At 41.6% G+C, this 12562-nt stretch overlaps 1 protein-coding gene across 1 annotated transcript in view; it reads left to right on the plus strand.

Moving 5' to 3' along the window:
* The first annotated feature begins 3 nt into the window (after window positions 1-3).
* Window positions 4-12562, plus strand: part of SPEF2 (sperm flagellar 2) — an 80140-nt gene continuing 67581 nt past the window's right edge. Inside the window, 3 exon segments of the mRNA XM_071730086.1 lie at window positions 4-155; window positions 1054-1156; window positions 9112-9364. Of these exon segments, the coding sequence (XP_071586187.1) occupies window positions 98-155; window positions 1054-1156; window positions 9112-9364 (414 nt within the window). The 5' untranslated portion in view covers window positions 4-97.

A 12562-nucleotide genomic window follows, 5' to 3' on the forward strand; every position in this document is an offset into this window, starting at 1 on the left:
GGCTCCTACTCAGCCCCTATTGCGCATGCGCCTCCCCTGGTCGCCGTGGCAACGGGACGCGGCGAGTAGCGGCGGTTGATCCCCGCTGTCGGCCGTCATGTCGGAGATCCTCTGCGAGTGGCTCAACGAGGAGGTGAAGCTCTCCCGGAGCGTGGGTGAGTGGGGGCCTGGATGAAAAGTTGGGAGAGGCGGGGGCTTGGGGGAGCATCTGGCTTGCCTGGCAGCTCGGGAGGGCTGCCGCAGGGGCAGGCTTCCGTGCGCCCCGGGACGAGTCAAAGGTGTTCCCCGGGGCCAACTGGCTACTGGCGAACTCTCCTGCTTCCTCGCGTCCGGGTTAACTACTCAGGTAAGTTTTCAATTTTCATGTGCAAGACAGCGATTTTTGGGATGAAGTTACTTTTCCTCAAGGCGCAGGTGCTCTCAGGAGATGCAAAGAGCTCAAGCTTTGTCTGCTAACAAGGCCTCCGGGGGACAAAAAATATTTTAATATGTTTGCAAAGTAGTGCTTTGTTTTGAATAGCGGATGTTGCTCCGCCCTCGAAGGAGAGTTCGTTCTGGAAGACGAGAGCAGCTTTCTGTGGAAGACAAGAACATTAGACCTAGCTTTGGTTTTGTTTGCAAGTTTTTTTGCAGACATTTTAGTGATTACCGTTTATAGATACTGCTGTGATCATAATGACAATTATGACAGTGTTTAACACTGGAACTTTTTAACACTGGAAAAGATAATTAAATTACTAGTTAAAGGCTATGCTGTAAAGTAACTATACCAAAGGAAGATTCATATGTGATTTGAAAGCTAGCTATGACTAGGTTAGTCTCCTAAAATTCCTTTGAATTATTTAGTAAATAATTCTTACTTATTTGCTAATAAGTAAAGATTATTACTTAAGTAATAATCTTTACTTAAGTTACTTAAACTTAAGTAACTTAATCTTACTTAAGTTCTTAAGTAAGAACTTAATTTTGTTATAAAAATAACAATTTTATTAAAATTAATGTATAAATTCTTTTGATTATCTTGGTTTTTTCTCAACAAACAACCCAACTTAGTTCCAGGATCGTTTGCTGAAGAATTTTCTTCTGGCTACCTCCTAGGAGAACTTCTACATAAATACGGACTTCAGGATGACTTTAATGAGTTTTCACAGAGCAGGTTAGTACATACGGGTAACATGTCTAGACAACATATTTACTTTTCAGTTAGGATTTGCCATCTAGGATTTACCAAGATTTGATACATTTATCAAAGTAAGCGAAAAGCTACTTGTATTTGACACACAGGTAAGCTTTGTGTTTCCAGGGAGATTAATCTTATTACTTCAGGAAAATTATGCATTTTGAGTGTTACTAAGATAGTTACAGTAGCAGGCTTGACCAAAAGTTCAACAAGTTCTACAAGGATGTCTCAGAAGCTGGAGATAATGATACTATCCCCCATTAGGTGTGTTAGAGCCAAGAATCCAGAGGTCTGGTTTGGTGGTAACTGTTGTATCTTCATTAAAGGGAAAATGGTGGCAGAGATGCGTTGTGAGGTTCTGAGTAAAGATGGGGTGGAAAATTATGTAAGAATTTACAAATAAAATGGTGTAATATCCACAATGAAGAACAAAAATAACAAGCAGGACATTGGAAAGATCTTCTGCAGATCTCTGAGCCTTGGTATGTTCATAAAGCAATAAGTGGGGTTTCTTGGCTTATGTTACATTTTGGCAAAAGGTAGACATTGGACACATGGATATCAAGTGTGCCAGGGTGTACATCATCTTCCTGTTTCTTCTGGGCCTCTTTCTTATGTTCTTTGCACTTCTTAATTGTTTATACTCTTTCTCATCCAAGTTCCAACAGCTAGTAGGAGAGCAGCTTGAGCACATCTAACAAAGACAGCCACCACTACTGCTAGATCTGTTAGGTATTTCAGCATTCATCAGAGAACTTCTTGTAGCTCTTTGAGGAACTTTGGAGTGCCTAGAGCAACTGAGAAAGGATAGTATCAGGAGGTTTTTAGTTAAAGGAAATTCTAGTGACTTTCAACAAGTTCTGAACACTCTTCCTGAGAAAAGCATGCTTTGAGGTCTTGTCTTCAGCTGGGTTCTGTTTGAGGAGGTGCAATTAGATATACTTCAGCAGGTACAACAACATGTTAGAAAGTCTGCTGAGACAGTGTATTTGTGCTCAGCAAAGGTGGTGATACCTGACAGAGCATAATTCCCAGTAACCATGGGAGCAACTACCTAGCATGTCAGAGGCTTCAACTCAAATTGCTCTCCAGGGAAAGGTGATAATTTTCCATGTGTGAGTCTGTAGGGAGTTCTCAGAGTCTTTACTGAACCTTGAGCAGGCTTTGCAGAGGTTTATGCTTTTGAATGATCTGTGTTTCTAAGTAAAGGTCTTCCAGAAGAAGGTCCGTTTATCATCACAGGTGATGGAAAGGAGATTGACTGGATCTTCTCTGAGATGCTGCAGATACAGGAACCCAAACCTATAATGAGCAGAGGCAGACAGAATCTGTGTTTTTTTGGAGGTTGGGAAATGAGGTGACAGGCAGCTTGTGACGTCTGGCAAGAGAAGGAAGATTCCTGCTCCATCTGCTGATTTGCTGCTGCAGAACAGGTTCTTTGCCTTCATAGCATGAGAGTCTGGAGCCTCTGTGCAGCAAAGCATCTGAGCTAGCTAAATCTGAACTACAACAGAGCACCAGAAGAAAAGGTGAGGGACACTAGTGGGAAACTTCCACCTTCAGGAGATGAAGGCCCTTACCTGCTGAGGGAAGATTGCTTCTTCCTGGGAGCTTGGGTCCAGGACTGTGGAGGCTTATAAAAAGGCCTTGCTATGTTACTTCTGCTGATCATCTATGTAACTTTGGAGGCAAAAGTCAAAGGCATGGGCACTCAGTTTTGGTTTTTTTCTTCAGCGCTGCTGTTGAGGTGGAAGAGGAGTGGCTAGAATCTACAGGTCAGCAAATGATTTTACAGCTGCTGTCTCCAGCAGGGATTTGTTTTTCACAATTCTATGATCCTCTCTGAAGATCAAGAACTGCTAATAAGAAATGGAATCCACCTGACCATGTTGGACAAAAGCACCTTTCCCAACTGTCTGGCAAACCCAGTGAGGATAGCTTTAAACTGGGAATGAGAGGGAAGGAATTTATAACTCTCAGACAAGTGAGGAAATGATGGCCTAGGCTGTCAAGGAAGAGATAGAGCGTGATGTGAATACGAGCTGCAGAACAGTTCAGAGGGCTGCCCCCCCTCCAGTGCATGTATGCAGTTAGGAAATGCTGAGAAGACAGCTTTATGGGAGAGCATTAACACTTTTTCTGGGAAATCAACACAACTGGCTGCCTCTCTGAAGTGCCTGTATAGTAATGCATGCAGCATGGGGAACAGACAGAAGGAATCACAGGCCTGTGTAGAGTTGCGGAACCGTGGTATCACTGGCATCGCAGAGAGGTGATGGGATAGCTCGTGTAACTGGAGTGCTGCCATGTCTAGATTTAGGCCTTTTAGGAAGAACAGGCTGGGAAGATGTGAAGGAGGTATTTCTCATTATGTGAGAGAAAAGAGAAAATGCATGGAGCTCTACCCTGGCATGAATGATGAACCAGTTAAGATTTTCTGGGTTAGAATTAGAGGAAAGATCAGACAGGGTGATGCTCAAGTGACTGTTTGTCATGGACCACTTGAGCAAGAAGACATACATAAGGTTTTATTGAGACAACAGGAAGAATTCTCATTGTTACGGAACTCTGTATGAATGGGGAACTTTAACCAAGTTGGTGTCTGCTGGAAGAGCAACACTGCCAGGTACAGGCAATCTATGAGGGTACTGGAGTGCATTCATGGTAACTTGCTGAGATGTGGTAGAAGAGCTGAAGAGGACAGATGTTCTACTAAACCTACTATGTATAATAAGGACGGCCAGAGACAGCATTGGCATGGTGGAATTTGGGATCCTGAGAGAAATGAACAAGATAAATAGCAGCCTCACAACCCTAGAGTTCAGAACTGCAGATTTTGTCTTGTTGAGGGTTCTGCTCAGAAGACTCCTAGGTAAAATGGTGCTGTAGAAAGCTGTCCTGGAGAGCTATCTGAAGTATTTAGAAGAATATTTTTTTCCAAGTACCACCTCCTCCAAGCTTAAGAGTGGTATATTGCCATGGGAAAAAAATGAGCAAAGGAGGCAGGAGGCATGAATGAATGAAATAGGTGCTACTGATAAAACTTAAACATAAAAAGAAAGCATGAAAGATGTGGAAGCAGGGTCAAGTGACCCAGGAAGAGCACAGAGACACTGTCTGAGTGTGCAGGGATAGCTTTAGGGAAGCCAGCACCCCTTAGGAGCGAAAAACAGTGAGGGACATGGAAGACAACAATACTTCTACAGATATCTCCACAGCAAAAGAAATGCTAGAGAAAACATGAGCCTACAGCTGCCTGTATCACAGGGCCCAGAGAAGGAAAATAAACAAGCAAACAAACAAAAACCATGCAAAAGGCTGACTTTCTTAATGCCTTCTCTTCCTTGTCTCTGCTTGCATTCTGAAATCCCAAGCCCTTGAGACTAGGAGGAAAGAGCAGGTAGATGATGAACCATTGGTGGAGGAATAAGATGGAAATAAACAAGTCACAGAATCACAGAATTGTCACAGTTGGAAAAGACCTCTAAGGTCACTAAGTCTGACTGTCAACATCAACCCCCACTGAAACAGTAAAATATGCTTACCAGTATCTGTATCACCATGACCATGAAAGCATGTCCTGAAGTGCCCCATCTACATGCTCCTCTTAAATGCTTCCAGGGATGTTGATTCCACCATCTCCCTGGGCAGTCTGTTCCAATGTCTAAGTGCTCTCTCAGTAGAGAAATGCTTCCTCATATACAGTCTAAATCTCCCTTGATGCAACTTCAGGCCATTTCCTCTAGTCCTATCATTGTTCACTTGGGAGAAGAGGCCAGCACCAACCTCCTTTGATGTACTTGTAGAGAACAATGTCTCCTCGCAGCTCCCTCTTCTCCAAACTAAACATTCCCAATTTCCTCAGGCTCTCCTCATAGGACTTGCTCTCCAGATCTTTCACCAGCTTGGTTGCCCTTCTCTAAACTCCCAGCTCAATGTCTTTCTTGGAGTGAGGGCAGCAGAACTGAACACAGCACTCAAGGTGCAGCCTCACTGTTGCAGAGACTTGCCACAGCAAGTGTTCAGCTGCTTCCTCCTGGATTATGGGGGGGGGTTGTGCTGCTCTCTGTCCTTATCTTCCAGCTCATAGAAGCTCAGGGGGGAGTGGCTGGTCTGACTAATGAAGACAGAGGCAAAGAAGGCATTAAGTATTTCAGCCTTTTCCTTATCCTTGGCTGTAAGGTTTTCCTCCACACCCACAAAGAGATGGAGACTCTCCCTGGTTCTCTTTTTGTTATTGATGAAACTGTAAAAACTTTTTATGTTGTCCTTAAAGGCAGCAGCCAGATTGAGCTCCGCCTGGGCTATTGCCTACTCCTGTGCTTTTAAGATTTCCTTCCTGAACAATGTTCAGCTTTCTTGGACCCCTTTGTCCTTTAGGACAGCCTCCGAAGGCACTCTCTGAACCAGTGTTCTGAACAGATCAAAGTCTGCCTTCTGGAGGTCCACGGGGAAGCTCTTGCTAACCTCCCTCTTTACCTAGGATTGAGAACTTCACCATTTTGTGGTTGCTAAGGCCAAGGTGCCCCCTCACCACTACATTTCCCACCAGTCTTCCCTGTTTGTGACCAGAAGATCTTTCAAGGCACCTCCTCTGATAGGCTCACTTACCTGCTCTGTCAGGCAGTTATTTTCCATACACTCGAGGAACCTCCCAGCCTGTGTCCACTCTACTATTTCCAGCAGGTGTCTGGTAGGTTGAAGTTCCCCACCAGAACTGAGTACATAGGACTTGGTGGTATATGCCCACCCCTGCTGAGGGAGCTGTCATTGCTAGGCCACTCTCAATAACCTTTCCTGCTGATTCTTAGAAGTTGAGATTCTTAGGACTGGAAGAATGCAAACACTCACTCCTCTTTTAAAACAAAGCAAGAAGGAATTTGGAATGTACAAGCCAGTCAGCCTCACAATCTACAGTGAGGTGGTGAGCTCAGGTGCTTGAGAGAAGATTGGTGTTTTCTGTTAATCTTTTTACACTGTCTTCCTTAACATCTTCATAGACACACTGGTGAAGTGCAGACTAGGTAAGATAGAAATGAGATGGACTGAAACCTGGCTGAACTGCCAGGCTCAGGGGGTTGCTGATCAGCAGTGTGAAGTGCAGCTGAGGGCCAGTGGTTGGTGGTGTAGCCCAAGCACTTGAGACTTAATACTGTTCAATATCTTTTTTAATGACTTGCATGATTAGACGGAGTGCACCCCTCAGCAAATCTGCATACAATACACAAATTTAAGGAGTGGTTTATACACCAGATGGCTGTGCTGCCATTCAGAGAGACCTTGATGGACTGTAGAAAAGAGCTGACATAAATCTCATGAAGTTTAGCAAAAGGAAATGCCAAGTCCTTCATCTAGGAAAGAAAATGTCATGCTTTCAGTACTAGCTCAGGGCCAACTACCTTGAAAGCAGATTTGCACAGAAGGACTTGAAGACTCTGGAGAAGAATAAATTGTGAGCCAACAATGTGCTTTGCAGTGAAGGACAACAGCATCCTGAACTCCATGAAGGTGATTATGGCCCTAATGACACCGTATCTGGAGCACCATGTCCAGTTTGGGACTCTTCACTGTGAGAAAGATATGGATGTAGTGGAGGTCCTGACAAGACTTGAATATGAATACTAAGGTCTTAGAGTATCTAATATATGGGAGAGAGGAGGACTGTACAGGGTATTTCAATTTGTAAAGATAATTTGATTTTTTTTGGCTTTCTTCAATATTTGCTTTTCTTATAATTACTGACATTAGTATTTTGACAAATGTTGAGAATTAAGGTGATGTTTTCTTAATTTCAGTGTATTTATCCTGCACATTAAAACCTGTGTAGTAGTAATTATATGGTTCTTGCTGTGTAGTAGTAATTATATGGTTCTGAACTTCTGCAAGATTCCATGTCTGCTTAATCTAACCCAATATCTAGTGAGTTGTACTTTTAAAATTCAGAGTGTGCTTTTCAGGAGAAACCTATTATTTGTGGTTTATATGGTAAGCTGGTGTCACTTTAATGCACAGCCCAGGGCAAGATCATATTTGCTGGGATGATGATGGGAGAAAAATAGGTTCTGGTTACAGGATGTGTAACTCTAATGTAGAAGACAGTAACAAAAGAGAACATGGGGTTATTGCCACTGGCTAGTCAAAGTCTACTTAACTGTATTATCTGCTTATGTGGCACATTTTTGAACATGTAAGCAAGGTAATAATAATTGAGAATGTGATAGTACTTTAAAAATAATGGTACAGGAAAACTTTTTCCAGTTTGGCTGTCCATATTTTAAAAATGAAATATTGTAGTTTTCCCTGAACTCTTACAGTGATGTTTATCTTGATTTAGTGATCAGGGTAACCAAAAACCAGAGGACTGAATTGCTCTTTATTACCCCCTTCACCATTCCAAGGCAAGATAAAAGGGGAATAAGGAAGGCAGACTTTAAGGCTGGAAATTAAAGCTAGAACAGGTTTACAGGAACAGAGAAAGGGCAGTAACACATGGGATGAAAAATAAATATATGTAAGACCCCATCTTCTGCAGAGATAGGTGTCTAAGGGTCCCCTAATGCAGGGCAGACTCAGGAGAGGGGTCCACAGCTCTTCCCAGCATGCAATGGATTTGGGTTTTAAAGGGCACATGGTGAGCTAATGGAAAAGCAGGAGCCTCTTCAAGACCTACAAGTGCAGTGAAGAAGCTGGGAAGAAGGGGTCAAACTTCTGGTCCTCCTGGATTTTATAGCATATGATATGAACTGGGAGGAAATACTGACCTCTCTCTCTGTTCTGCCCCTCCCAGATCCCTCAGGGTCCTAAAGACCCTCTCTCTAGGTTCCTATATCAATATTGTAAAATTATCCTGGCCCACTCTTGAAATAAGATTTGCAGATTTTTTTAAAAATTATGAATCAGATTTATGAAATGGTATCTGATCTTAATAGAGAATAAAAAAAAAAGCTAAGAGGTCAAACCACCACAGTTTTTCAATGCATGTGAAGTTATCTCTGACAATGGTGAATCAGTGGTAAAAAAAGTTGAATAATTATAAGCTAAAGCTTATATATACACTTAGGTAAGAAACAAAGTATGGACTCTAACAATGAGAATAATGAGCTCCTGGACTTTTCTACCTAGGAATAAGGTGAAAATTCTTTTATCAGAAAATCTTAAGTAAAAAATCAACATTTTGGTAGAATTGCTTGGCTGACCTCAAAAGCTTGGTAGTACATGTTAAGGAACTGTTGTCAACTCAAGCAGTATTGAATGGTGTTTTGACTCAGCTGGCAGTTATGGATTTGTTAGATGCAATTTGGTGTGTTAATTGTGATATATTGATAATTTATTGCTGTTGGGGTTTGGCCTGTATATCTACAGTTCTTCAGTGCTTCCAGAGTAGAATCTGCATCTCAAGAGAAACATTGCTGTTTCAGTTTTGAATATAGATTTTGTTGATAGTCTCTGTTTTCAACACTACTCAAAACACATCTGTCCATTTCATTTTAGTGGGGAAGAAATATGAGGAGGTGTTGTGTGGGTTAATAGATTATACAGACATTTTTAATAATCTCCTAGATTTTGGTTGACAATAGCTGAAGTAAATTGATACAGCTAGTATAGAAACTTTATTGTTATTCTTTGTACATTTTGCTGAAGATCAATAATTAGCTGTACTGAGAGGTAAGCTTTTGCTGCCCGATGCACTTATGTGTACATGTATCAAGACATAAAATCCAATGTTTTTTTTTTCCTTAGATTATGCCTACTAAGAGAATCCAGTCTACTGCAGCTAAAAGTGACTCAATACTTTGCCTAATCCTTTGTTTTGTTTACCCTCTCTTATCTTGGAGTGAGATAAATATCATGACAGTACCTATTGCAGCAAGTGGGAACTTAAAAGGAGTTTATATTCTGATTTTTTGTTATTGTTGTTTTTAATCATGTAGGATTGCAAATGCAAAACTTAACAATTTTTCTCGCCTGGAGCCCACACTTCACCTCCTTGGTGTAAAGTTTGATAAGAATGTGGCCCAAAAAATAATGACAGGGCAGCATGGGTCTGCAACAAAGCTTTTATATCAGTTGTATCTGGCTTTGGAAAAAAAGAAAAAGGCGAAGCTCAGTGGAATAGCCATGGAGGCAATGAGACCTGCAGCAACTGCAAAGCTTGAGTCTGTTGAAAGTGCTTTGTTTCAAGAGGTAAATAACTATGTCTATTTTGTATAAATATATAGGAAAAAAGAAGGAGCATACTTATATGTGCATCTCAAGCATGTTTCATGCTTCCCCTCCCCACTTTTTCAGTCTCCTATTAGAAGTCTAATACTACGGAAAAGAAGTAAATCTGTGCTGTTGTATACATAGACAATTCAATTATGTGTTTTAACTGTGATTTTGAGGATTATGATCTATTGTGTTCTTTTGTTTTGTCTTATTCTGTGTTACCTCTTCTCAAACTTTCTCCAAACATAAAATTCATATGGAAACAAAAGCTAGTAGCTGTTCAGCAGCTGCCATATTACTAAGTTGATCAGTATAGATTGCAGACTGCATTGCTTATGCTAGTTACTTAGACTAATTTCCCCTCCAGAAAACTTCTTAAAACTGTTAAGTTTTATGCTGCTGTGGTTTGATCCTTTCTGTTGCACGTCTCTCCATTGATTTACACTACACTCCTGTGTGCAATAGGCAGATGCTGAATAACATGAAGAGTGAAAAAACAAAAGGGAGAAAGAATATTTAAGAGGAAGTCAGTATTAATGTAGTAGATTCTTTTGAGGTTGTTCTTGTCTCCAACAGTAATGTTCGGTATTTGCAGAGTTATCCAGATGAACAGTCCTTAAGAAGCTATATATCATGAACCAAATTCAGCTAGATGAAACTGCACATTTTTTCTGACATCTTTCCTGCAAAATAGTCTACAAGCAGAAAGTTTACCACTAAATGCAGGGATAGTACCGAACAGTCAAAACATCCCTTCGCCTACATATGGGTAGCGATTGAGAGTATTTCCTATTAATAGAAATTTTCATACTGACCTTTGTATCTTAGAATAGTTGAGGTTGAAAGGGACCTCTGGGGGTCTCTTAGTTCATCCACCTTTTCTAAGCAAAGTCAAGTGGGGCAGATTGCTAAGTTTTCATTTTGAGTATCTCCAAATATGGAGACTTCAGCATGTCTATCACCCTCTCAGTTTTATATTTTTTTCTTCTTATAGAGCTGTCATAGAATGTGCAGGGGTTGAAAGGGACATCTAAAAATCATCTAGTCCAACATCCCTGCCAAAAGCAGGGTAACATAGGGCAGGCAGGAACACATCCAGTCAGGTTTTGAAAGTCTCCAGAGAAGGACTCTCCACAACCTCTCTGGGCAGTCTGTGCCAGTACTCTATCACCCGCACTATAAAGAAGTTTCTCCACATGTTTAGGTGAAACTACCTATGTTCTAGCTTAAATCTATTATTCCTTGTCCTGTTACTGGGTACCACTGAAAGGAGGCTGACCTTGTCCTCTGGAGACTTCAGATTCAGATATTTATAGGTATCAGTGAGATCTTAGCCTTCTTTTCTCAAGGCTAAACAATCCCATTTCTCTCAGTCTTTCTTCATGGGAGAGGTGTCCAAGTTCCTTAGTCACCTCTATAGCTCTCCGTTGAACTCTTTCCAGTAGATCCCTGTCTCTCTTGAAGTGGGGAACTCAAAACTTCAGACAGTATTCCAGGTGTAGTCTCACCGGGGCAGAGTAGAGGCGGATGAGAACCTCCCTAGATCTTCTGGACACAACTTTTCCCGGGGCACCCCAGGATACCACTGGCCCTCTTGGCCACCAGGGCACATTGTTGACCCATGGACAATTTACTGTTCACTATGACTCCAAGGTCTTTCTCCATGGAGATTTTTTCCAGCAAAACATCCCCTAATCTGTATTGGAGGTGGGTGTTATTCTTATCCAGATGCAGGCCTCTACACTTGTCCTTATTGAACTTCATGAGGTTCACATCTGGCCTTGTTCACATTTCACATTTTTCAGGAGATACATACAAGGAGGTAATATCCGAATACTGACCATTTCACTTGAGTCCCCCTACCTTTTAGAGCTCTAGCCCATGGGACACTTCTGGGTAGATCTTTAAAGATCACAAAGTTAGCCCTCTTAAAATCCAGGGTAGAGATTTTACTTATTGTCCTGCTTCTTTTCCTAACAATGCTGAACTCTCACATGTCATGGTCACTACAGCCAAGATTGTCCCCAACCTTAATACCTGTGATCACATCTTCTTTGCTTGTTAATACAGGGTCCAGCATTGCACCACTTCTTGTTGGTTCTTCAACCACCTCCAGCAGAAAGTTGTCAATGATGCACTGCAGGGTCTTTTTGGACTGGTTATGCTTGGCTGTGTGTTCTTTCCAAATAATATCAGGTGACTGAAGTCACCCGTGAGCACCAGGGCATATGACCTTGAGGCTACTCCTAGCTGCCTGTAGAAGGCCTCATCAACAACTTCTTGGTTTGGTGGTCTATAGTAGACACACACAATGGTATCTCCCATGTTTGCATGTCCCTTAACTCTTACCCATAAGCTTTCAATATTGTCATTGTCTCCCCCTGGGTTAAGCTCAATGCATTCTACTCACATAAAGGGCAACTGCACCACCATGCCTTGTCAGTCTATACTTTTCAAAAAGTACACTGTCATTCATAACTAATTCCAGTTGTGTGAGCTATCCCACCACAACTCAGTAAATGCGATGAGATCATAGCCTTGTGACCAGACATTCTAGTTCATCTTGTTTAATCTCCACGCTTCTTGCATTGTTATATAGATATCTCAAAAATTTGGTTGAGTAGCATCTGTTACCATTGTGGTTGGTTTGATATATTTTCTCATTAGGTGCAATTGCACATACATTGTCATGTTTGACCCTACCTCCCTGCTAAATTATGTTTAAGGTGAATTTCCTACTTTCAGTTTGAATAGAATAGAATAGTTCAGTTGGAAAGGACCTTCAGCGATTATGTGGTCCAACTGCATGACCACTTTGGGCTGACCAGAAGTTAATTTTGGACAATTAAGGGCATTGTCCAAAGGCCAGGGGTATAGACTGCCTCTCTAGGAACACTTTTGCAGTGTTTGACCACTCTCTTGGTGAAAAAATACTTCCTAATATTAAGTTTAAACCTCCCCTGATGAGCTTTGAGCCACCCCACAGGTCCTGTCACTAGATACCAGGGAGAAAAGAACAGCACCTCACTTCCCACTTCCACTCTTCAGGAAGCTGTGAAGAGCAATGAGATTGCCCCTTAGCCTCTTTTTCTCAAATTAGACAAAGTTTGGCATTGTTTAAGTTCAAATCTGGATCTTCTTTTCAATGGAGCTTGCCTTGTTTTTTTCTGGAAA

The sequence above is a fragment of the Heliangelus exortis genome, chromosome Z (assembly GCF_036169615.1).
Source record: "Heliangelus exortis chromosome Z, bHelExo1.hap1, whole genome shotgun sequence".
Classification (NCBI taxonomy): domain Eukaryota; kingdom Metazoa; phylum Chordata; class Aves; order Apodiformes; family Trochilidae; genus Heliangelus; species Heliangelus exortis.